Source organism: Gobio gobio (genome assembly GCF_949357685.1).
Source record: "Gobio gobio genome assembly, chromosome: 6".
Classification (NCBI taxonomy): Eukaryota; Metazoa; Chordata; class Actinopteri; order Cypriniformes; family Gobionidae; genus Gobio; species Gobio gobio.
In genome coordinates, this window is record NC_137102.1 from 33,755,184 (window position 1) to 33,782,412 (window position 27,229).

Consider the following 27,229-nt stretch of genomic DNA (forward strand, 5'->3'; position numbering starts at 1 on the left):
TTAGGCTGAGTGCAAAGATAAGTTTCATTACTTGTTTATTTTTAGGCTATAACTGTACCGTTGTAAGTTATCCGACTAGAACTGACTTTGAATGTTTGACTGAATTGTTTGCTTTATTTCATGTGTTGCTTATTATACGTTTTGTATTATTGATCATACATAAACTTGCATTTAACAAAAAGAGACTGGGTTGTGTTTCATGTCATTTAATGTTATCACAGTGATAATCAATTGTCTGAAAAAACATTAACAAAAGATAAATCTCAGAGAGGCACTCATAAACAAAATTAGTTTCTAACATTTTTGGAAAAAACGAATGGGCAATATTTCTCATGAAAAAGTGGATAAGTGTTCATACACAGCGCAGATCATAATGAGCGAGCGTGCTTTTAAATAAAGTTTGAGGAAGCTTGATGATGACGTTGATCCGCGACCATGGTGTGCTGTAGTCCGTTTATAGCCTACCGTTAGCATTTTATATCTGACGGCTTTATTTGGGTTTCAAAATGTATACATTTTGGATTAACTTGTAAAGATTATCTTGGTAGACAAAACGTGTAAGGGTCATTACTCTTTGTTGAACACAGATCTTATTTTTTGCGATTTTCCAAAAGTCTATGGGGAAAATGAATGGCTTTTTGATCGAGGGAACCCATGCGCCGCTAACTTCCGGGTTGGCCTACAAAGTGACGTCATTACTTCGGCACTCTATTTCTCTTCAAAAATCTGACGTCGCGGCGCGCAATGAATTCTGGGGTAGGCAAGGCTGCGAAGCATCCATCCGAGTATCCTTCATTTCATGGGAAAAGAAGGACGCATTTGCAGGCCGTATTTTGGGAGGAGACGGTTGGCAAAACGGCTGGATTGTGACTGGTGGACGGATGGTAGGAACTGACGTAGATTCCGGAAGCGATCCGGAAATGGAGGAAGAAAGGATTGAGGAAGATAGTGGGGGAAATTCAAGTTTAGGGTGGAACGTAGTTAAAACAAAGAAAAGGAAGAAAAGTCGTGATTTAATTTCAGACACGGAAAGTGACAAGGGAAGTAAACAGGCACAAAGAAAGAAGAAGGAGTATAAAGTAATGATAAAGTTTGTTGCCGACTCTGTGAGTAACATCAACCCGTTGAAACTTACAAAAGCAATCAAAGAAAGTGTAGGGGTTGTAGAGAAAATAAAAACCCTGAAGGATGGAAGTAGGGATGCACCGAATATTCGGCCACCGAAAATTTTCGGCCGAAAATGGCCCAAAAGTGCATTTTCGGTTTTCGGCCGAAAGACTTTTATCACCGAAACAACATGGCCGAAATGTTGTGATGACGCAAACAGAAACCGCGACCTGCACGTGCTTGTCTGAAGCAACATGTCTGCGGTGTGGACGTATTTCAGTATAGCTGAGAAACACCCACGTCTGCTCCAGCGAGAGCTAGTGTTCAGTGCAGCAGCTCATGTTCTCGATGAGAAGAGGACCAGACTTCACTGTGAAAGCCAACGGTTTCCCAATGCAATCTTTAACAGTGGGCATGTTTTAAGCGCGGAACACACTTCAATCCGAGTTCCCACACCAACAGCGATCAACATGCATCACGTAATTCAAACGATAAATGCCGTTTTGACGCTCTTTAATGTGGCATCACTGATCACATCACAGTTCAAGCGGCGGCGCGCGCGCGTGAACGCGATCATCTGTGAGCGCGATCGATCATCTCTTCCTAAAGAATAAACATGAATGAACATCTAAGGTGTGTTGAGGATACATTACAACTTACTGTCACGTATCATATGTGGTGTAATCGCTCAATCAGTGTTTCATCGGCGAAAAGACGTCAATATAACGGCTGTAAACCAAACAAATGTCATGTAACTTTAGCATCACATTTACCTCAGGCAGTAATTCAGTGTTCACAGAATTTTATTCTCTAAAGTAAATAAACTCTTTCACTAAATATGCTCTATATTAGCCGTTATATTCATTGTATTCTACTTAACCTGTCAATGATATCTTGATTATTTCATGCATGTTAAATAAACCTGTCATGAAAATGACAGACACTGTGTATAAATGATTATATTTCAACAACGAATTGGATAAAAAACTATTTTATAATCAGATTTAGAAGTTATTGCAAAAACTGCCTTATGTAAAGTTTACATGTTTGCATACTATGTTATTTGAGTGTTGATTATTAGACCTAATGCACTTGTTCTGAATGCACTTTCTTGTAGTAGTCCTACAGAGAAAAATTTAAAATGCACTAGACCTAAATGCACTTTGTTTTTATGAGAGAACATTTAATTTTAAAACCTTTCTGTAGGCCTGTACATTATTATTTAATGTACAAATGAGTGGGGTCAAGATAAACATTTTAGTTTGAATTTTATTGTATACTGTGCATTGTTGCAATGTGCTAAATAAATATTGGCATTCTTTGTAATTGATTTATTCTTTGAAACTTAAATATTAATTTATGCAATTGCAATGCCTTGATTTTAGTAAAGTTAGTACACAGTCATAGCCATAAATGCAATGGTACTAATAATTGGCATAATTTCTTTCGGTGTTTCGGTTTTCGGTTTTCGGCCTTGGTTTCCTCTTTTTCGGTTTTCGGTTTCGGCCAAGAATTTTCATTTCGGTGCATCCCTAGATGGAAGACTGTTGTTGTTTTGTAAAGATAGTAGGCAACAAAAAGAAACTTTGAGAATTAAATCAATAATCGGACAGAAAATAGAATGCTCAATTCCAGAAGAGAGAAACTGGATTAGAGGTGTAATATCTGGAATTCCTCTGGATGTTTCAGATGAGATGATTAAAAGTAATGTAAAGGGAGCTGCAGTTAAGGAAGTAAGACGTTTGAAATGTTTCAGAAACAATGAGAAAACGGACAGTCTTTCAGTCATGTTGGTCTTTGATGAGGTCAAAATACCGGAAAGAGTATTTTTGGGATTTGTCAGCTATGGAGTTAGATTGTACATTCCTCCTCCAATAAGGTGTTTCAAATGCCAAAAATACGGACATGTGGCAGCGGTATGTAGAGGCAAACAAAGATGTGCAAAATGTGGAGGCGATCATGAGTAAGGCAAATGTGGACAAGATAAAACCCCAAAATGTTGTAATTGTGGGGGTGAGCACAGTGCAGCGTACGGAGGTTGTGAAGTAAGGAAAGATGCAATTAAGGTTCAAAATGTGAGAATGGAAGAAGGAATATCATATGCTGAAGCACTTAAAAAAGTAAAACAAACCCCCAAAGTAAGCACAGTAGAGGAGGCCCCTGTTAGGATACAACCACAACCTAGTAAGATGCCAACACCAAGGAAAATAATTGAAGTGACTGAAGACAAAGTTTCATTCATTGCTTTTATGGCTGAAGTGGTAAATTGTTCAGCGCAGACTGAAAGTAGATCTGAAAGGATTAAGATTATCATTAGAGCTGCAGAAAAATATTTGGAAATTAAGAACATATCAGTTGACATGATAAATGAAAGACTCGTGACACAAGCAACAAACAGTCAGACAGCATGTGGGGGCTCATAATGGTTTTTGTAATCTTGCAGTGGAATGCAAGAAGTTTAATTTCAAATGGGCAAGAATTTAAGCATTTTATAGCAAATTGTGATGTATACCCAGATGTTATTTGTATTCAGGAAACGTGGCTTAAACCACAGTTAAATTTTATGATTAGTGGGTATGAGATTATTAGGAAAGACAGGAATAAAGGAAATGGTGGGGGAGTAGCAACTTTTATTAAACAAGGTATAGGGTTTAGGAAAGTTGAAGATAATGAGTATAAGGCTGTGGTAGTGGAGGTATGGGAAGGTATGGGAATGGGAGTATTAGGGTAATAAATTTTTTTTATCCATGTGAAAAGCTAACTAAGGATATGATGGAAAGTATTGGAGGAATTGGGGATTTTAAAATGGTGTGGTGTGGCGATTTCAATGCACACAGTACTTTATGGGGGATTTCAAACACTGATTATAATGGATTGATCATAGAAGATATGCTGGACTGGGGTGAGTTAGTATGTATTAATGACGGAAGCTACACAAGAGTTAATCTTTCTCAATGCAAATATTCTGTGTTAGATTTGACAATAGTGTCAGAAAATTTAGCTCGAAGATGTGATTGGAAAGTATTGAACGAAAATACTATTGGTAGTGATCATTTTCCTGTTTGCAGTACAATTGGAGTAGACTTAATAAAAACAGGTATGGAAAGAATTCCTAAATGGAATTTTGAATCAGGGGATTGGGAGATGTACCAAGAGATATGTCATAACAAAATGGCCAAAATTAATGATGATGTTGTGGAAGATATCGATGTTTTAAATTCAAAAATCAGTGAGGTTCTTAGGAGCACAGCAGAAGAAGTATTTGGTAGAAAGAAGGCATGTAGCAGGAGGAAAATTGTTCCATGGTGGAATGATGAATGCAATGTGGCAATTAAAGAAAGAAATAAAACACTTAAAAAAGTAAGAAGATCTTTTAGATATGATGACTTTATTGGTTATAAAAAAGCTCAGGCAATAGTGAGGAGGGTTATCAGGACAGCAAAAAGAAATTATTGGAGAGAGTATTGCAATAATATTGGGGAAAACATTCAAATCAACGAGTTATGGAATATGATTAAAAAGATGGGAGGAAAACAAAGAAATAATAGTATTCCAGCGATAATTAATAATGAGGAAGTAATTGTGTCTGATAGCAGGAAGGCAGAGATACTAGCACAAACATTTGTGGAAGTGCATAGTAATAAAAATATATCAAATGACATGATGAAGATAAGGGAACAGAGTGTGAGGAAGAATCCTCATATATTGGAAGTTAAGGAGTCAACTGGAGATTCATTGGACTATGATTTAACTTTGTATGAGTTAAAGAGAGCAATTGCTGGGACAAAACAAACTTCTCCAGGTAGGGATGAGATATGCTATGAAATGATTAAGCATTTATCAGATTCTTCATTAAATGTCATTTTAAATCTTTAAGGTATGGATTTCAGGAAAGCTTCCAATGGAATGGAAACATGGAGTTATTATCCCAGTAGCAAAACCAGGAAAAGATCTTACGCAACCTATTAATTATAGGCCTATAGCTCTAACTTCAAATATTTGTAAGATTATGGAGCGTATGGTAATGAGCAGGCTGGTTTATGTTCTAGAGAGGAGGGATATATTATCCCCTTTCCAAAGTGGCTTCAGAAAAGGGAGAAACACTATGGATTCTGTGCTGTGTTTGGAAGCTGACATTAGAAAGGCTCAGATTAATAAAGAAGTTTTGGTAGGTGTCTTTCTGGATGTTGAAAAGGCATATGATATGTTGTGGAGGGAGGGACTTTTAATTAAGCTGGATATGATGGGAATAAAAGGAAAAATGTATAATTGGGTTATGAACTTTCTGTTAAATAGAACTATTCAAGTAAGAGTGGGATGTGAGTATTCTCAGATTTATTCAATCGACAATGGAACTCAAGGGAGTGTCAGCAGTCCTATTTTGTTTAATTTAATGATCAATGACATCTTTTCTCAGATAGAACCTGGGATAGGGAAATCCTTATATGCTGATGATGCTGCAATATGGAAAAGAGGTAGGAATGTTAAGTTTGTACAGGAAAAGGTTCAAAATGCTGTCTACTTGATAGAAAACTGGGCTAATAAATGGGGCTTTAGGATATCTATGGCAAAAACACAAGTAATTTGTTTTTCAAAAAAGAAGAAGAATCCTACAATAAATATTAAAATGTATAGAGAAACATTGGAGGAGACATTAGTTGTAAGGTTTTTAGGAGTATGGATGGACTCAAAATTAAATTTCAGAGTACATATACAGAAAATAATAGATAAATGTAAAAAAGTGATAAATATAATGAGGTGTCTAGCTGGAGCTGAATGGGGAGCATATCGGCAATCGCTCAAAAATATTTATGTGGCACTAATTGGAGCAACTATAGATTATGGTAGCATGGTGTATAGTTCTGCCTCAAAAACCCAACTTGCTAAGATTGAGACAATTCAAAATCAAGCGTTAAGGATATGTTGTGGAGCAATGAGATCATCACCAGTTTCATCACTTAATGTTGAGACGGGAGTAATGCCACTAGGAATGAGAAGGATGAAGTTAAGAATGAGATACTGGGCAAACATAAAAGGTCAATCGGAAAATCATCCAGTTAAGAATATTTTAAGTGACTGTTGGGAATATAACTATAAAAAATTAACAAGTTTTGGGTGGTTTATTAATGAGGAGGCAAGAGAAGTGATTAAGGATGTTAATATTGCCAGCTGTGTGGTTCTGCCAGCAATTCCTCCTTGGTTTTTTCCAATGCCTTATATTGATATCCAGTTACACAAAGACAAACATAATAAGGAGAATATCCTGGATAGCGTAAAAATACAAGATTATATAGATCATATGTATTTTGGTGCCATCCAGATATATACGGATGGCTCAAAAGATCCGGATTCTGGTATAACATCTGCAGCAGTATTTATACCTCAATTTAAAGTTAACATTTTGAAAAGAACATCAGATCACATTTCAGTATTTGCATCAGAATTAATAGCAATTATATTAGCATTACAGTGGGTCGAAGAAGTTCAACCAATCAGATCAGTTATATGCACAGATTCTTTATCTGCAATTGAAAGTCTAGCAAGTGGTATATCTACAGCTAGACAGGACTTAATTTATGAAATATTGCAAAGTCTTTTTAGAACCAGACAATTGGGAATCATTATTAATTTTCTTTGGATACCAGCTCATATGGGGGTGGCAGGTAATGAAGAGGTGGATAGATTAGCCAAACAGGCCATAAAATTTCAAGAAGTTGATATCAAAATTGCGTTGAGTAAGACTGAGATTAAAAGTATAATAGCTAAGGAAGTTAGAAAGAAATGGCAGAATGAGTGGGACAGTGGAAATAAGGGTCGACATTTATACAACATACAAGGAACAGTTGGTTTAGAAAGAAGAAACATTGGAAATAGGAGGATGGAGGTTATAATTTCAAGAATGCGCATAGGCCATTGTCTACTAAATCAAAGTTTGGTCAGGATTGGGAAACACCAGACTGGGTATTGTGAAAAATGTAGTTCGGAAAATATGGAAACAGTAGAACATGTATTATTAAAATGTGAGGCTTATGCAAGAGAAAGATTTAAATTATTTCAAGCATTAAGAGTAATGGAAATGGAAGTTTTTTCTATCAAAGCATTATTAGGTAATGGCCCAAAGCAACTTAAAATATATGAAGAAGTATTTAATTTCTTAAAAGACACTCATTTAAGTAACAGGATTTAGGTCACTACTACCATAACGTTATCCACAGTCCACTCCAGTAGGTGGCGGGAATGCACCATTTAAGTTTGGTTTGCCAACCGCCATTAAACTTGAAAAGAAGAAGAAGGCCGTATTTTGAAGGAGCCTTCGAAGGACCTATGAATTGGGACAGCCTTCGTCGCGCCGCGCCGCGGTGACGCAATCCGCTATACCTTCCACTGTAAACGAGTCTCGGTGCGTCCTTTGAAGGCTGCGTCGGCCGCGCACTTCAAAAGACACGGCCTTCAAAGGACGCAGCACTTGAATTGGGACACAGACCCGCCGTAAGACATCTAGCCTTTATTATGTATATCTATGATGACAGCCGTCATATACTGCCAGCTGATGCAAAGAGGTGAATAATATCTACACAGACGAAAGCCCTGTCTAGGCTCTGCCCCGCGGGACGGGTTGTGTCGAGCCATTCGTTAGTCTGGTTGTTTGATGAGAAAAATATGAAATGTAGTTGCAATAAATGCGTTAAAAATCCGTCCAGCTGCAGAAGCGCATGACTTTTATTCTGCTGTGCGGAACTGAGGAAGAACCGATGACGGAATAGTTTGATCTTCGGCTGACCAATCAGCAGAAAGGGGCGTATAATTCCCGCCCACGTGTAGAAATCGGATATTCAAACTGTTTATTTATTTTTCTACCTCTGAACGAAAAATCAAGTCGAAATATCGTTTTTCGTTTTTCTGGAAAAAAAACGAAAAAATGAAAACCGAGCTGTTTTCTAATTTTTCAACTTTCAATATTAAATCAAAAATCGACTGAACGAATGATACACGGGCTGCGTCCCAATTCGCCTACTTATACTACGTCCTAAAAGTATGTACTCTTTTTGTGAAGAAAAAGTACATACTTTTGAGTGTGTAGCAGAAGAGTATGCAAGCTTTGGGACATACTACTTCGTCATCTTTAACGGACTCTGTTACGTGCATCCCGTCACCGTTTAAACTGCCCTGTCAATCATCGTCACAGTTCAAATCCCCCACTTTCAATTTAATTTCCTACCGTATCGGAGAGAAATGTAGTCGCTCGTTGATCTGCCTTTCGTGGGTCTTTAATGCAGAGACTCCTCTCATGTGTTTGCAAAGTTAATGGCCAAACGTATCATTACAAAAGTTCTCAATGCTGCTGAAGGAGAAATATAATGTGGATAATATTGAATAAATATATTTTCGTCAGGTTAAATACTGATAATTGCTCACTCAAACCACTTTATCTAATCCTCTCCACTTAACCGTCAGACTCGCGTAACCGTCATGTTTGTAGTTTTTTTAAACACTTTTTATCCGCGTTTGTAGTTCTAATCGAATCCTCGTCCATCTCGCAATGGGTTGTGGGCAATATCAGCCGTAGAGTGCGCATCGATCTGCACTTCGGATTCTGACCGGAAATAGTAGACCATCCGGGAATCTTTGGAATACTTTTTTCAACATACTAAGATTTGGGACATACTAATTCTTTTTTCGAATACTATTTACTACAGATAGTATGCGAATTGGGACGCAGCAACGGATTGTGTTTCTGTGGGAGTGTCTTTACTTTTATCACCTGCTTCACACACACACTCACAGCCCTCCTTTGGACAGACAGATTCACAGTGTAATGTATCTAACTCAACTGACGACGGATTGATTGGATGTTTGTGTAATAAACTTCAGGTGAGAAAAGATAATCCTGGAGAAAACCATTCATCTAGCATATTCTAAAGATTGCAGTAAATATAATACGTAATATACGTTAAATGCAGTATAATCAAACAAGTGTTCATAGTATTAAGTTTGAACAACTAACGTTAGCCGTTGTTTCCTGATTCACCGTAAGCTAACGTTAAGTGTTTTACTTTCGCTGTGGTTCACATTTGTCTGTAACTTACCTGTTGTTTTGCTAATGTATTGTTTAAGTGAGACGTCACTACATTAAATCAACACTATAAATTGTGATTTAAAATTTTGTTGTCGAGTAAAAGGCATGGTTGTACTGGATCTGTTCTCAAACATCACGTGAAATGAAACGAAAACAAAACTAGTTTAGAATATGGGTTTGTTTCCTTGTTTCATCTACAGATTTAAATAACTCTTTAGGCTACTTAATTGTATGATCATATTTTAAAAAAACACGAAAACTCTTCTAAAATGTGACAATTTTTGCCAGCCCCATTGCTATTGATTGTGCAGAAACTGGTAGGTATTATTAACCATGGTTTTAACATAGTAAAAAGGATGGTTTACCATGTTTTACAACTAAACATTTGTGAGTCTCTTTCTCCACAGCAGAAATGAGTGATGCTCTCCTTAACCCACTGACCGTCATATGTGCGGGATCCTGCTTCGCCTTCTCTGGGCTGTTTTATAAACTGTACTGTGAAAAAAGACAAGAAATACAGAAGCTGAAGGTAATGATTTCCCCATCACTGTTACTTGCAAAGTAATAGAAGAATTAAACACTGGTGTAGTGTAGCCTAGATCTAAGCAGGTTGTAGATCCAAACCCAGAAGTGCTGATTCATAAAGTATCGTCGTTGTGTCTTTGAAGACAATTATCCTCAGTTTCCTCCAGGCAGGATATATGAAAGTTAACTGCAAGTCTCTTTGAATGAAAGTGTGAAAGAATGAGTCCGCTAAATTAGAATATTTTCATAAAAGTTTGTCCATTCAAACATTGGCCTGTTTCTTCCACTTTGCAGGAGATACCAAACTTTCAAGCGGACCACCACCTGCTCAGGATTCTGAAAGCATCAACCAACAAGAGACTTAATTATGTTGCTGTAGAAGGTAGATAAACTACTAAATAACACCTCATACTTCGAAACGGCTTTTATGCATCTTTATTTTGCCTCCATTGCAGGATTGGTGCAGGCCATTGGAGAGCCCATCTCCAGCCAGTATGTGCCACGGTGTTATGGTGTCGTTCAAAAGATTACCGTGCATGAGCACTGGAAATACTGGAACTCTGTTCTGAAGTCATGGTAAATGCTTCACTGCCAATCATTTAGCTTGTTTGGGCAATTGGGTATGAGTTTAACCAAGGCTGAAGGGCATTATGAAGTGACTTCTCAATAAATAGCAGATGTAGGCCTGGTTTCTCAGACATGGCTTGGATAAAGCCTTAGTTCAATTCGGACATTTAAGTAACTTTAATAAACATGCCTTATAATAACACCATTACCGGTGTGCATCTTGAGACAAAACAATGGCACGGACATATTTTAAGATATGCAAGTTGCTTTCAGTTAAAACCGCTCAAACATCCATTTTAGTCTGGGGCGAAGCTTAAAGTCCCTGCAAGTAAATGTGTTTGAGTTGAGTCACACCACAGACAAATGGCAGTGAATGGGGGGTGAGATTTTGAAGCCCCAAAAAGCGCATCCATCCATCATTAAAGTACTCCACACGGCTCTGGGTAATAAATTAGAAATAATTAGTAATAAAGGCCTTCTGAAGTGAAACAGTGCATTTGTGTAAGAAAAATAACCATATTTAAAACTTTATAAACTAAAATAACAAACTTCCGACAGACAGCCGTACGCATTGATTTACGGGGAGAGTGCTCCGGATTTAACTTGAGTAACCTTTGACCCGACATATAGCGTAATGACAAATGCGGAAACGTAGAGGATAGAGCAAAACAAAACACCAGTAACGAATTAAAGTCTAAAACAAGAATTTTTAAAGAGAAATGTCTGAGGATTTTGATATTAGGGTTGAGGATTGAGTTTGCCCAGCCCTATTTGTTTGAACTGCGAGAGACGTCAAGTTTATGCTACATCGCTCAGGGGTTACTCTTTTGGTGAGTCAACTTGTGTAGGCAGTCTGCCAAAAGCTAGTTATTTTAGTTTTTAAAGCCTAAAATATGGATATTTTTCTTACACAAACCCATTGATTTGCTTCAGAAGGCCTTTATAAACCCCCTGGAGCCTGGAGTATGTTTATGATGGATGGATGCACTTTTTTGGGCGGGCTTCAAAATACTGTCCTCCATTCACTGCTTTTATAATATAAAGTTTTTTAATATCTCTTATCGTTGTAACAACAATAAGTTTTGGGGAATAATTAATTCAAATGGTATGAATATTCATGAGTCTATGAATATGATTTGCTGGTTGTACAGACAAAAATTAACGTATAACGGAACCTTTAATCATTTAAAAGTAACCTTTATCCAAATTGATTTCTTCATCAATTATCAATCTTACAAACCTTAAGAAACATTGATCTGTTTGATCAGGACAAATAATATCTCTTATGTTTGTACAATTTGTACTACTGAAGTAGTACTACAGGAAAATCAAGCTTAAATGGGTAGCTAAGATCTTACGCTTCAGTGACTTCGAGATTTGTGAGCAAAACAATACGGATTCAATTTAATGCAATTATTGGGTTTTAATAAAACAACTACAGAATACAAAGCTACGAATCACATGGGGGTAAATATGCATATTATATATATATATATATATATATATATATAGGAGAAACGAACGATATGGTACAAACAAGGAAAAATCAAAGTTAACGAATAAAATCAACAGGAAAAGAATGATGGAAAGAGAATCCACGAGAGAGAGAGACAGACAGTTAAATCACTTCACCAAAGCCCTTCAGACATTTATGATTTCGTGAATCAGGATTAATTAAGACAACCTCGTACAAGCAGTTAAAGGTGAAATATAATACTTGCATTAGGCTCTCTCGTGTACGTGTCTGAGTTCGAATCTTCGTGGAAGTTCGCTACGGAGGTGAGTGTCCGGGATAATTTTCTGTGAAGTTCAGGAAAGTCGCTCCAGAAGTTTGCAGGCCTCTCTCTCTTGGCTGGCTGCCAAAGGGATCCTTCTCTCAAGGGGAGGGGGTGAAGGCCAGGGTGGTCGTCCTCGGGATGGCGGAGTGCAAAAAGTTAATGATAAACTTCTGTTCTTATAGACGGAGTGGCCGAGCCCAGACAGATGGAAGGATCCAATCACATCCGTGGAGAGAGAGAAGGCGCGAGTGTTTCATTGTTCTCTGAACCCCCCCCTCCTCTTAGTTAATCAATAGGGTGGAAATTCTAAGCCTCTATTTCTTCAGAAAACTGGTATTTCTGAAATTATGCATCTTGTTGTGATTTGTGAACAAGATTTGGCATAGTCAGGTTTTTGCGATACCAGAGATACTTAGAACGGTCATTCTGCGACTTGCGCGTACAGATATACAAGATTATCACAGTTACTGGCATACAGGTTTTGATTTACATACAGTAAACTTCCTAGTTATTCTAATACATTGTATAAAGACATGAAATCAACGGATTATATATATTTGAACATTATTGAGACAGTTCTTTTAGTCCACATGTTTTAAGTAACACGTGTGTGTGCAAGAATTGTCTTCATTCCCGCGTGCTGTGTGTGTGTTTGCGGACGTGAAGTCATGTGAATGCCTTTAGGCTATACCATTCGCTAGACATCATGGCTCCATTCTTTTGGACAGACTCCATTCTTTGTCCGGGTTGTTAATTAACTTCGATATATCCCTATCACACACACAAAGACCTCTGTTTATGGCTGATTTGATTAGGAAAGTCACGAGAGACTGTGCAAAGGCCCATCCGGTGACGTATGCATTCGGCCAAAATCTGATTCAATCGGGTCATTGTTGCTACATCGTATTCGTAGTAAATCATGGGGTAATTTTCAATTTTGGGTGAACTATCCCTTTAAGCCTTGTCTGTGAAACCAGAGGATAGTCCTTCCCTGTAACTGTTACTTAGTGTAGCTGAAACACAGTATTGCGTCATTATCTCTGTACAAAGCAATTTAAGCTATGCATGTAAGATTTTATGATAAAGCATGAAAAAAACATCTTCCGCACAGGGTCTCCAAAAAAGTGAACAAGCAGCAGACCACCAGCACAGTGCCCTTCAGCTTGATCCAGCCCGGATCATACATCAGTGAGATTTCGGTCCGAGTGGACTCGCCTCTGCAGGCGTCTGGCGATTACCTCGAGCAGGTGCACAAGCGCCTCAGGAATGCTAAAGAGGGGCTGGTAGATGTTGTTTTGAACGAATTGAGTGGGGAGAAGCCTTTGGCCCAAGAAGAGCGTGAGGAGCTGCTGCGTGTGGGGGTGTCCCTCACAGGATTCGGGGAGCTTGTGCTGGAGCAGGATAAGGTCATGAGGTTACAACCACCTAAAGACGGCCGCAGCTACGTCCTGATCCCCAGTGATTATAGGAGCTTCATGCAGCGACACGAGAACAGCGCTAGCATGTGGAAGGGGTTAACGGCTCTGTTTGGAATATCAGGGTCTGCACTCTTAGTGGGTTTTATCCACAGTAGTCTTAAGGATAAAAAAAACTAGCCGACTGTTATTAAAAAAAATCATACTACATTCTTTGATTTTATTTCAGTTTTGCTAGAGAACATATTTTTCAAGCCCTAGTATACTCCAAGTGATCCAAACTATCCTTATATCAGCATTTCTCTTTTTTTGCGAATGTAATATTTCAGATACCTTGTTTGATTATGTCACTAATATTAAAAACTATTCACAACTCACGGGTGATCATGTTGACTTTAATCACTATAATTCTGTTGTGGACAATGGGGTCCAATGAGTTTGTTCTTAAAAAATAACTTCCAAAGAAGAAAGAACAACACAACAACAACATTGAAGGTAAATAACATTATGTAAATTTTCATTTTTGGCTGCAAAATAAGTCACCACAGGGAGAAGATGCCATGACGTGTAGGTGTGTAAATTGTATGGATGACTGTCCAAAGTGTTTGAGTCACACTCGCGATGGTTAACATTCATTCGTCTCCCTCTGAGGACTCCTCAGCCTCCTCTAACCACTGAATGAACTTCAAGAGCTGTGGAGAGACAAGACATAAGAACAATTCCAAGTTAACGGAGTCCTCTTTCACAGTCAATTCCCAGAAAAGTTGTTCTGGTTACTCTTCTGGCATTGTGTGATTTTGATAATTCACACCGTCTTCACAACTTTCCCACGTTCTTTTGCTTGCATTTGTGTCTTTTCCACTGTCGGGCCAGGACTAACAGTGTGCCGGGCCAGGACTAACAGTGTGCCGGGCAGGGCCAATGGCCTCGGACCTCAAGCACTGAGGCCAAAATTCAGTTGCATTTCCACTGTCGGGCCAGTAACTCCACCATTTTACCAGCTGAAAACTTATGCAAAATGAGCAGGACTGAAGTGAACGCTCTGTTATTGCAGGGACATCAACTTTACATTTTCACGTCCCTAAACATGACGTGGAACAAAACTGTGATTGGTTGCGTTACATGTCTGTCAAACGTCCCCTTGGGCAGTCATTGACCAATGAAAGCTGCAAAAGTGTCCAGACCTTCTGCAGTCTGAAGGTTTGGCTACACGAGACTAACCGTCTCCTGACTCAGGTAAACTCCACCTTTTTTCATGACCACTCCTCAAGCCCCAGTGGGCCAGCTTTGGACGAAGGTATTTGGTGGGCCCCGGAAGTGACAGTGGAAACACGACTGGTGCTGACATGTGCTAACATGTTTGCTTTTGGCCTGACAGTGGAGAAACAGCTATTCACACAAGGTGACATCTAATGAAGAACTTGTCAAGAAGTTACACGGCCTCGGCTCTGGCTCTATTCACAGTAATATTACTAGGGCCTGATTAATTTTACAGCAAATAAACAAAGAATCCAACCCCTTGATTACGGCGGAGTTGTTGGCTCTTGTCTGTGGTGACACCCTGAGTGAACCAGCGCATGATGACATCCTCCTCCAAGATCTCCAGCTGGTACATACTCATCAGCACCTAAAGTGGACAGACATTACATACGATCAGCCAGCGACAGACACAGAACCTGTGTTGTGGTTGACTGCAGAAAAAGAGGCAGCTCACTTTGACCAAAGCAGCCCAATGAGTGTCACGTTCAAGGAAAACCTCCTCCATGGAAGTCAGACAGTCCATTTGGTCTTGAGATCTCTTCACATAGTTCTTGAAGACTGGCGCCCACTTCTTTAACAACTGTGAGGAAAAAAATACAGGGACTATTGAATGTAGAGGAGAAGCATCCAACTTAAAACCATACACATCCATTGATTAAAGTTCTCCATTAACTGGATATCAGAGAGGCCAAGTATGAGATCAGTGCAGATCTAGATTTTGGGTTTATGGCAAAAATGTCACCAAAATCAACAAAAGTGCCCCCCAAACTAATTCTCACCTTGTCTATATGAATATGAGAAGAATATGACATGCCTTTTTCCCCACACACAAACATTTTAAATGTATTTTATTAATTAACATTAATATAATTTTCATTATTAAAACATCATGGGCAAAAACGAACAATAATGATTGAAACGTGTATCAGGTTTAGCCAAGCATATCAGGCATTTAGCTAAGTGTCAAGTAGTGCACTTTTTTGTTCTTTGTTAGGTTAAAATGTTCACTTAAAACATTGTTTGCGGTTTCAAGATAAAATGAAATGAAAATGTGTGCAGATGGCTATAGAGCCCCACACGTCATGCAGGGAAAAAAAAAAACATATCATGGCAACAAATCAACAATTTGTAGCCATGACTTATTAATACGTCAGCATGTTTTACTAAGTTTCCTCGTTTTAACTTAAGTAATCGTAAGTTAAAACGAAACGAGGGAACAAATTAGATCAACATGGCCACGATTTAATAAAATGAGAGAACGAATTCTTAATTCATGGCCAAGATTTAACAAAAAAGAGAACAAATTCTTATTTCGTGGCCACGATTTACTGAAAACGAGAATGAATTCTTAATTTGTGGCCCCGTTTTAATGAAAAAGGAAAACAAATTAATTTATGGCCAATATTTAAAAATGAGAACGAATTCTTAATTTGTAGACACAATATTTTTTTTCCACATGTCATGTGCGGTGTTCTGTAAATGGCTGATAGATTGTATACCTACCTAAAACATGCGTCAAGCATTGCACACATTTGCAAAAGCATCAGTTTTATTTCATTGATTAAAAACAGATTTGAAATCACGCAAATTGGCAATTGAAAAGCCGTTCTAAATCATCATCTTCCCTTAAAATGTTATTGGGTACAAATATTTAAAGTGATGGTTAAAGGAATGTGATGCAGCCTGAAAAAAACTCAGTCTTTTGAAAGTTTTTAAAAATGTAATCCCTGTACATATCAAACGGACATACTCACAGGGAGCAGGTGTGATGAATACTGAGCTGAGGTTATCTGTTCCCCCTGCTGGTGGAAAGGAAACTCGAGCACAACTCTCATCAAGATCTGCATTACTTCCTTCAGCGTAATGTTGTAGGCATACCTGAGAAGTGACAATGACATTTACCTGCGTTTGAAAGTTGATTCAAGTTTTCTGAAGCCATACACTAGTTTTATGTGAGGAACAAATTGAAAAGGAATCCATTTACTGTAAGTGGATGATTTACTGGATGATGTGTCTATACTTCCTTACTACTACAGAAAAATAAAGGCAAAATATCCCAAAAATAAGTGTTGACATCTTGCGGTGATTGCGTTGTTTGGAGCGTGATACCGAGTGAAGCCGCAGCATCAAGGTCCCGCCCACACTCACGCATACTCAATCGCAAGCACAGCTGCCAATCATGATGTTACACCCCATTTTATAGCATCTGAGAACTAACTAAAACCAAACTTATTGGAAAAACTAACACTTGAGCATATGTCTGTGTGATGAGAAATACCTAAAAAAATTATTTGAAGTGAAATTGGACTTTTTTGTTTGGCTCATATACCATTCGATTACATGGAGAGGGCGGGTTTTATGTTCTATACTGCAGCGAGCCATCATGGAGCGATTTAAATGTTTTGGCTTCTCTTTTCAGAAAGCAATGCACTTTTGGTCTGTTCCTCATACAATGGCCTCAGAAAACTTGGAATGCATTTCACTTTTATATGGCCTACTTTTATGATACTTTCATAGAGTTTTCTTTTTCTTTTTGTAGCTTGACAGCTGAGGTCACCATCTGTGAACCTACTGCAAATAATCTCCTCTTGTGTGCCATGGATTAAATAACAGCATTTGGATTTGCAAAATGAGTTTAAATAAGTGGATCTTTGTAACTTTAACTTACTTGAGTGAGTTAATCTCAAGAACCAGATTGTCACAGCCTATGTTCTCATCCAACCCTCTCTGTAACGTACCATGAACCTCATTCTGAAACACTGATAGGAAAAGAAAGGTTGGTATAAAACTGGGAGTTCTCAGTGATCGCGGAAAGGTTAAATCGAGCTCTGGAAAATATGCATGTAACATGGATTTAGCAATGTGGTATTTCATGTTTACAATTCTCACCTTTGACATCATCCAATTCAGGTGATGCAGTGTGGCTTCCCGGGTCATGTGATCCCTCACTGACCTCACTTTCACTGTCACTGTCTGGGTCAGGATTTAACACTAGACCTGGAAACATGACATCCCCATGAAGGCCCGTTTAATTCCTTTTTTTTAAACGAAAGCATTAGTTCACTCAAAATTTAAAACGGTCCTTATGTCGTTCCAGACTCTCACCCCAAATGCAGTCAGCAAGCTCATCTTCCTCTGTCTCATCAAGACTGCTGGTTTTCCATCTATATCCTTTACCCTCTGAACCCACCTCTGCTGGATTAAACACTGACAAAACACAGTGCTAAATCACACTTTGTGAAAATGTTTTATAGCAATAACGTTCCTTGTCAACATTCATTCTGTTGAAGATTATCCCTGATTATCTGTTCTATATAAGAACACACTTTATTTAGTAACACTATTTTAGTGTCCTATGTTACACGTTACATGTAGTTACTGTAGAAATAACTATAAATTATTCTTAATTACATGCAACTAATCCAAACCAAACCCTAACCCTACAGTAAGTACATGTAATACTTAATATTACTCAGTACTTAAATGTATAATTACACAGTGTAACAAATACACCTTCAAATAAAGTGTAACCTTTTAGATTACACTTTATTTTAGTGTCCTTGTTACATATGTTACAAGCACTTACCATAGTAATAACAATAAATAAAGCATAATTACATGCAACTAATCCTAATCCAAACCCTAACCCTACAGTAAGTATATGTATTTACTTGATATTACTTAATATTAATATTAGTATTTAAATATATAATTACACTGTAACAATGACCCCTTAAAATAAAGTGTAACCAAAGACAAGAGCACAAACCTTTCTGTTTGATTTTGTCTTTATTGTAGCCAACATCATGGTCATCACTCAAGAACTCATCATCATCTTCATCATCATCCTCTTCATCTGGATGGTGCATGGATAGAACTGTGCCTTCTTGAAGAGTAATATCTGGACCCACCACAACCTGCATATCAACATTTAGTTAGAAAACAAGGCAACTAGCTGATTGATTTGTACACATGATATGGAGAATATTTAGCCTCTGTAAAATTAACTAGGATTAAGTCAAGTGTAGAGACCCAATTCTCATTTAAAACAAACTAAAAAATTGGACACCTTTATGTTTAACTTTCATGTCTTCAATATATATATAAAATATGTGTGATGAATCAAACTGTTGTTTCTTTTTTGGCTTCCAAAGATTATGAAAACATAATGATCAAGATAAAATGATCATTGTGCCGCATACTGTTCCTTTCCTTTAAAGTGGTGTGCTTTCGCCCCTCCTTAAAACTTAACCTCCAAATCCGTCAAATCATGTAACGTGACTGTCGTAAAATGCAGTCTCCTGTGGGACATGCGAAAGAGACTGATCCCTACACGCTTTCTGTGTGCATGCTGCGAGACAGAGCCAAACACAGACAAGCAAATTATACTTGGGGTTTCAGGTGTGCACCAAAATGGTAAAAATGTCTGTCTTTGTGAGTATTTACATAAAGACAATCAGTTATGTCTTAAGTGAATAAACAGAAATAAACTTGTCATTATATTAGATCCACGCATTCGGCCTTAAAGCCTAATGCACATACCTGCTGTTGTCGGTGTCATTAATGCTTAACACAAGACAAAAACAAAATCCCTTACTGCTCTTGACTGAATAACTTTAGTAGTTTTAATAAAAATCAATGTACATTTAATTCATACAGTGAAAACTATGCAGTGTTTTAAAGTTTAACTCAGGGTTTAATTACTATTTTGACAACTGATTGTTTAATGCAATGCTGTGTTTTAAATTGTGCAAATAGATAAGTCCATAGGCTTGTTCCAGTCTGGATAGTACATCTCAAAATTGGGACGATCGCAATTCAGATAAGATCATGATATGCCATTTTTTGAAGATCACCCACCCCTAATATGCAACAAACTGAATGTTTCTTACGTTGTAGGCGAGCACACACTGGTCATTCAAAACGACTCCGTGTTTCACCTCTACACAATCACAGATGACTGACTGCTTGACCTTCACATTGTTGGCCATATGGACTTTATTCCATATGTAAGCTCTTTCCAGAGTTACATTGTCTCCTAAATAGACAAAAAGCAGTTAGCAGGATCTCAAATCAAACAGATTTTCACATTGTCATATGGCATTTTCAAAAATGGCAAGATATAAAGAATGATAACTGAACTGACTTTTGGCAAGCATGAACATGAACTTAAACTAATTCAGTTACTATAAAGACAGTACCGATGACACAGTTGGCTCCAATCACAGTGTTTGATATGGTGCAGTTTGCTCCAATCACTGTATTTCGGCCAATAAGCACATTTTCCTCCATCTGGCTGCCATGACCCAGACTGACCCCAGGCTCACGGTACACATTATGTCGAGAGTGTGTACAGCTCTGCCCTTCATGGTCTGCAAAGTTGGCCTCAGGTGTGATCGGATAGATCCAGCGCCGGATCATGTCGGAAGAGACTGTGTCGTACATGAGGAGGTTAGACACACGAGCCCCATAGCCATCTTTAGTGACATGCATGTGGATCTGGTTTCCCAGGATCTATGGGGAAAGAAACCCTTTATAAGATCATATATGAATTAAAAAATAAGCAAGTCTCTTGATACTGTGTTTCATACCTCTTCATTGACTAGAATCCCACGGACAAAGTCGTTTTTTGTCTGGTAGTCAAAGTTGTCTGTGAAAAGCTCAGCAACCTACATTACACAATATTCATCAAGCAATATGTTTAGAAGTTAAACAAACAAAGCTGTAAAAAAAAAAAAACACAAAAAAAAACACAACTCACCTGTGGAGAACAGATGCTAATATGACAATCCAAAAGATCAAACCTAATTTCAAATTCATCACTTCCACTATGGAAAATATTCTGTGTGAAAAGAAGAAACAACTATAATCACTACAATGATTTTTATCTGCTTTTATGATATTCATTTGTTTTGTCAAGCTGACTGAGAATGTATTCATATATTATAGTATTATATGTTTGAATGCCTGATTTTCAAGACATCATTGAGAATATTAATACAAACTCAAAAGTAAAACCGAAGCAGTGCTACTATTTCTCTATACCAACAGACTTGTAGCTAGTAAGCAACCAAGACCCCCTAGCAATCATATAGACCTTATGTAGTTCCTGTTTGTTTTTCGACAGCATGAAGGTAAGATCTTACGGACTAATGAATGAACCGGTTGCTTAAATCTTCCCGGTCTACTGACATTTGTTATGACATCCGCTTCAAACATTACAATGCTCATAACTTTCGTTAACTCTACAATCTGTAAATCCACTTGACCAGCTAATTACTCTTCGACAGTGATGCCATAGAAATTGGCGTATTGATCAACGCAACATGGCGCTAAAACTTAAAACTATTTACCTCAAGCTTGTAGGAATTGTGGGTGCAGACACAAATGAACATCCCCTTACAAAGCCCAATTCAACTCCAGACCCCAGGAAATCAACCATCTATCAACAGAGAGAGGTAGGCTCCATTCTGCCTGGAGATACTACATAATTACTTTTTGCCTATGAACTTTGACCAAAACTTAGACAAAGAGAACAAAAGACTCGGTGTGATCACAAGACAAAGAAAAAAACCAGACCGCAGTCTTCTCAATGACCGGTAAATGAACTCCGTGTGACACAGCTAAAACCTCCAAGCAAACTCACAGAAACTGTGTTGCATATGAACTGCATCAAATCATTGATTATTGGACTTGCATTCAAATAGCCTTCAATGGCATAGTTTGTTAGTGTGTCTACAACTGATACACATTACCATTATGCATGTATATCACTCCCAATTCATGTAATTATGTAACTATTGAATGAGTGAACGAAAAGGCATCATGCTTGTTATCTTTTTGTTTGTTTGTGTATAATCCAACAGATGAGTTGAATGAAATCTTTGTAGAATGGATCATGTTCCTTTAGTAAGAAATTAGATCTAAATGAACTCTCTGCTTAAGAGCAGGAAACTAAATGACCACAGATAACCTAATTTTATGCGAGGGGTGGAGACACAGTCACCCCTGAACCTAGATGATCCCTAATTGGCTAGATCCCATCCAGGGGATGGGCAAGTATTTGAGTTTTAATCTCGGAACACGAACAGTAGAGTTCAGGAGAGTCCTGCCCAGTTGAGAGCTGTTCGCAGTGCAGTCCCAGGAGCCGCCCAAGAACGATCGTGGCTGACCAAGATCAGAGAAAATGGGTTAAACAACGATTTCATTCAGGCCATCTGAATACTCTCCTCTCACTTTCCTTTCTTTTACTTAAGTTTATTTTCTTTCCGTTGAGTCTCATGTTCTGTTAAGTTTCACCACAAAGTTTCTTAACGAATCTACAACAGCGCACGTCAACTTCAAACTACGCCCACAGGACTTCCATCCAGCCATCAACACGCCACGTGATTGGCTTCCCAAGACGTCGATCAAAAGACACGACAAGACCTTCAGCGAATCAAAGAACTGGGAAAACCCCTCTCCAGCCAGGAAAACGGGATCCCCCATTCAAAGACGACACACGAGACACAAACGCAAGTAATACCTCCAGATTATAACTGAACTGGTGCATTGAGATCAAATTTAATAACCTTGCCAAAGAAACGATAGGAGGGGAAATTAATGATCGATGGTTTCTTCAGGTCATGTGTCATAAATGCATATATTGCTTGGGATTTCATAATTTCTCTCTCCTAAAACTCATTCTATCCTCACTTTCTTTCTTTCTGCAACGCATGTGAATGTGCGTGTGTTTGTGTTAGATATTAGTTTTACGTGTTAGAGTAATCAAGAAAGTTTTGTTTGTATTTAAAGATAAGTGTTCTTGTGTTATGTGCTTACGAATTTAATGTCTTGAACTGCCGATCTATGTTACCTGGCTGTTAAATAGTGTTTCACTATTGTGCGGATATTAATATCCGCTGCAGAGTTGATATTTACGGCCCATTTAATTATTTATATGTAATTCGAGTCTCTTTCATTTTAATTAAATTCCCCGTTGAGTTATTATTTGATCTGATTCAAACCCTTTACAAGCTCCATTTGCCAATGCCAAGTTGGCCTCTTTTTTCCCCCAGCCATGACCAAGTCCATATTCTCCTCTTTCGCTTCCTCTTCTTTTTTTCAGTGCACATAATAAACACAATTGACCTATCGGTAAGCCCTACCCCGTTTAGTTACTGTTGCTAACTCGGACAAAAAAACGTAGTTATTACTGTCTTACAATGACAGCTGTCAGCGTAAAAACCTTGTCCCAAGATGTTTTTGATACATTTTGGATACAGAAGGACCACCTCTCGTCGAGGCGCATTCAATATGCCATGGAGGGATATATAAAAGATTTTAATATAAATATGGTGGGTAATAAGCTTAATTTGGAAGCGAGGGTTTACAGATCACAATGCAAGCGGGAGAAGCCTCATGATACGGTCGATCGATCGCAGATGACAACATCCAGGACCAATACCGTTCATGTACCGCAGGGTAAGATTAAATTAATTTACATTTAACCAGTTTAATATGGAGAGGCACTGAAATGTAGACCTTCAATTATGCGTTTTTGACCTACATTGTACATGACGGGAGAACAGTTAGCTATTTAGGTTTGTACTAGGGATGTGACGGTGAGGACATTTTCCCACCGGTTAATCGACGTGTGACAACTCCCGTAATACCGGTATCACGACTCTGCTTTTAAATCTCTAATTCTATCTAAACGAAAGTAACATGCACACGACCGCTCGGGCTTTCATAACGCAGCGGAGCAAAGAGAGTGGTTTCAATGAATTCCTATGAAAATTAAGCTTCCGTTTGCATGAACTGAAAACGCGCCAGTGCGCGCACACTGTGAATGACAGTTCGTCTGTAAATGCGCGCTCTGTGAGGCCATGAATGAATGACAGTTCGTCCGTTCTGTGAGGCTATGGGTGCGTCTCAATCAGCTCCCTAGTTCAGTAGTCAGGGCACTGATCAGGGAGTCAGCCCTTTGAGTTATGTCCTGATCAGTGCCCTGACTACTGAACTAGGGAGCTGATTGAGACGCACGCCATGAATGAATGATAGTTTGTCCGTAAATACGCGCTCTGCGGCAAGTGTACATTTTAGTTTCGGTTTTGAATTTGCGCCAATTCGGTAGCGGGTTGCTCGAATTGTGGGTTCATTAGCCTATTATTCTTAAGAAGAAAAAAAAAAAGACAAACTCCCTTAAATAGGCGTTTTTACGTTTCGCTTTGTAACCAAATCTTCTGCGATCATCTCTGTCAGCTCCTCACTCTCGTGATGAATGAGATCTGACTCCTGCTGCGTTTGTGCTGAGACTCACGGTCGGATCATTATTAAGCAGACACGTTTGATTGTTTTTATTTGTATTGTCTGTTCTCTAACTGAACTAAATTATTTTATTACCATAAAAAATAAAAACGACGGTGGGGCGGTGCCACGGTGGGCAAGTGATGTAACCGGTGTTGAGTCTGAACACCGGTAACGCCTACTATCATAGCAAGCCTAGTTTGTACATTAGCAGGGACTCACTAACTTTAATTGTAACTTAATGAGAGTATGACACCCAGAAAATCCTCTCAGGAAACCTGGAATCAGTGTTACAGTACCCCAGGCACATCGTTTTATCATTTTTGTAGCATAAACACCATCAAACCAATGAGAGCTTCGGATCTTTCAATGTTTCTCTATGGTGATGAAACCTAAAGATGTCCATGTTCCGGTCCCTGTGAAACTGATACTCAACTGTCAATGGCTAATCTGTATTCGAGATGCAAGCTGAAAATGTTCTTCACAGACTTCAGGAGATTCACCCACAGCACTAAATGTAAACTCTCTCACCATAGGGAACTGAAGTCTCTTTAACGCATGTGCTCTCTGGTAATGAAGAATGCGCTTGCTCTTGCTGTCCATAGCTACTATGATGTCATCGAATTCAGATCGAGTCTTGTGGCCGGGCGAGGACTCTTTGAAGATCATGGTCATCACTGAGATATTCTTCTCCATTTTGCGCCGCTGTCTTTCAAGAAAGAATTTTTTTTTTTAATGATATATAGATGCCAAACAATGGCATTTACAGGCAGGGCTGAGTATGTTTCCCTGCGGAGATATGACACTCACCTGTGTTCCTGTAAAGCCTGGGAAACGTCAATGTTGGACACCACATCCCCATAAACCAGCAGAAAGTCAGAGCGGACAAGAGCTTTGGCATCCACGTCCCTTAATACATCTCCGAGGGAACGGTATAGATCGGAAGTGATGATGTGGACCATATTGGGAGATGTGGGGTGACACCATTTCGACTTTCTGTAAAGTAAGACAACAAATTCTGAGTCATCAGGATCACACACATTCTCCAAAATCAACATAAAATGCCAAAGTGTCTCACTGTAAGTGTTCCTTTATCTTGCAGGACATCCAGCAACAGAAGACAAACGTCTCTTGCACTCCAGTAGATGTCAGAAACTCTAGTGTGTAGTCAATCATGGAGACGTTAGCCAGAGGCAGAAGGGCCTGATGGGAGAAAGCAAAAGTGAATACTAGAAATGGACTAGAAATCAACAAGTAATGCCCTTCAGATCCAAAAAAGTCATCTGGTGATACCATGGTAAATTATCAGGCACTGATTATACCATAGTACTTTTATACATTCAATGTTACTGAATAATTACCATGTTCACAATCTGAAATAAAGGGATAGTTCACACAAAAATTAAAATTATCCTATGATTTACTCACCCTCAAGCCATCCTAGGTGTATATGACTTTCATCTTTCAGATGAATACAATGAATATTAAAAAATATTTAAGTTATATTAATAAATATCCTGGCTCTTCTAAGCTTAATAAATGGCATTAAATGGTACCCTAGATTTTGAAGCTCAAAAATGCGCATCTATCCATAATAAGCGTACTCCACACGGCTCCAGGGTGGTTAATAAAGGCCTTCTGAAGCGAATCGATAGGTTTGTATAAGAAAAATATCCATATTTAAAACTTTATAAAGTAAAATATCTAGCTTCTGCTGGACCGCTTTCCGTAAGCAACTAACGAAAAAAGCAAAACTGGCCCGATGTATGACATCGGACATAGGCCAAGTTACACTATCTGCGCAAGTTGAATATGGAAGGCGGTCTGCCAGAAGCTAGATATTTTACTTTATAAAGTTTATATGTATATTTTTCACAATTCACCTCAGAAGGCCTTTATTAACCCCCTGGAGCCGTGTGGAGTACGTTTATGATGGCTGGATGGATTGGATGCACTTTTCTGAGCTTCAAACTCAATGGACCCCGTCACTGCCATTATTAAGCTTGGAAGCGTCAGGATATTTATTAATATAACTCCGATTGTGTTTATCAGAAAGAAGAAAGTCATATACACCAAGGATGGCTTGAGGGTGAGAAAATCAGGGGGTAATTTTCATTTTAAATTTAACTAATCTTTAAAGTTGCATTCTGATGATGAATGAAAGATATTTGGGTCAACTAACCATTTAAATTCTCAAACAAAACAATTAGAAATATGTTTTATAACATCTTGTACTCTCTATAAAAACTCATCACATGATAAAAATGTAATATTTTTACATTTGCTTCAACTTCCAAACCAATCCATTTTAATGCAAAGATGTATCTTGTTGTTTTCATGTTAATGATTTTTGTATATGTCAAGTTATTCAATAAAAAACAACAACAATGCATTGCATGCTTTATACTATTTTAAGACCCCCTTCTATTATCATAGTGCATGTCCACAAACATTGTTTGGAGAATGTCTCTGTCCAGTATTGTAGTGATGAGTTAGCAAGACATGCCACACATGTGCTCGCAGTGATGGTCACTTCACTCACCCGCGGCTGGTCTTTGGTCACGGGGAAGAACCTGCGGTTGAAGCTGTCGGCAATAAGAACAGCCTGCAGTGGTTGTTCCTCTTCATCCTTATCCGACACTGCCTTCCTAGTGCGACTCTGTCTCCCTGTCTTGCCTGCCATGTTTGTCAACGGGGTACGCAGTGTGTCAAGGGAAACGCAATACAGCTGCAACAAGCTTGAGTTTAGTGACCCGGAAGTTGTCTCTAGTAAGTCGGCATAATGTTTCTAATATTAATTCTTCAGTTTTAACTCTTAACTGCGTACTTCAGTTTAATGTCATGGTTACAGTTCGTCCGTGTAATTATTCAGTTCTAAATTATTATCCAGGCTGCGGCTGAAGAGCAACGTAAATAAATTGAGTTGTCACGTGACACAAGTTACTTTTTTCAGCGCTGGTTCAGAATGGACCAATGAAGCTAAGATTTTTTTATTTTATTTTATAAAATGTATACTTTCATTTAGCAAGGGTGCATCAAATTGATAAAAAAAGAAGAAGAAAAGAATTTGACAAGAGATGAACCAAATCGCAGGTATTTAATAAAGAATGTAGAGCAAACAGTGAGTAGCCTACGAAAATAGTACAAAAATAGTAACACTTAGGACTATAATAGATACATCTCCTATTCAGAGGATAACAGACAATAGAGTA

The 27,229-nt window shown here is 38.3% G+C and overlaps 2 protein-coding genes across 7 annotated transcripts; one reads left to right on the plus strand and one right to left on the minus strand.

Moving 5' to 3' along the window:
• The first annotated feature begins 7,390 nt into the window (after positions 1-7,390).
• Positions 7,391-13,846, plus strand: mul3 (mitochondrial E3 ubiquitin protein ligase 3). 5 transcript variants are annotated; one of them, XM_079819496.1, is made up of 7 exons: positions 7,391-7,667; positions 8,805-8,979; positions 9,473-9,501; positions 9,592-9,713; positions 10,004-10,091; positions 10,165-10,285; positions 13,166-13,846. In XM_079819496.1, exons 4-7 carry the CDS (start codon positions 9,597-9,599, stop codon positions 13,647-13,649), a joined length of 810 nt encoding a protein of 269 aa, XP_079675622.1. In that variant the 5' UTR covers positions 7,391-7,667; positions 8,805-8,979; positions 9,473-9,501; positions 9,592-9,596; the 3' UTR covers positions 13,650-13,846. The 5 variants fall into 5 exon arrangements, with proteins under 5 accessions (XP_079675622.1, XP_079675621.1, XP_079675619.1 ...); XM_079819495.1 differs by lacking the exon at positions 9,473-9,501 and having other exon boundaries at positions 7,494-7,667; positions 9,595-9,713; XM_079819493.1 differs by lacking the exon at positions 7,391-7,667 and having other exon boundaries at positions 8,618-8,979.
• A 2-nt stretch (positions 13,847-13,848) lies between these two features.
• On the minus strand, positions 13,849-27,227 carry eif2b5 (eukaryotic translation initiation factor 2B, subunit 5 epsilon). 2 transcript variants are annotated; one of them, XM_079819473.1, is made up of 16 exons: positions 26,560-27,227; positions 25,096-25,220; positions 24,828-25,013; positions 24,549-24,726; positions 20,491-20,571; positions 20,321-20,398; positions 19,931-20,243; positions 19,622-19,767; positions 18,499-18,646; positions 17,835-17,936; positions 17,619-17,726; positions 17,398-17,488; positions 16,484-16,607; positions 15,184-15,309; positions 14,986-15,096; positions 13,849-14,161 (listed from the first exon to the last, which is right to left on the minus strand). In XM_079819473.1, exons 1-16 carry the CDS (start codon positions 26,698-26,700, stop codon positions 14,102-14,104), a joined length of 2,118 nt encoding a protein of 705 aa, XP_079675599.1. In that variant the 5' UTR covers positions 26,701-27,227; the 3' UTR covers positions 13,849-14,101. The 2 variants fall into 2 exon arrangements, with proteins under 2 accessions (XP_079675599.1, XP_079675600.1); XM_079819474.1 differs by having other exon boundaries at positions 17,835-17,921; positions 26,560-26,776.
• Between the last annotated feature and the right edge of the window lie 2 nt (positions 27,228-27,229).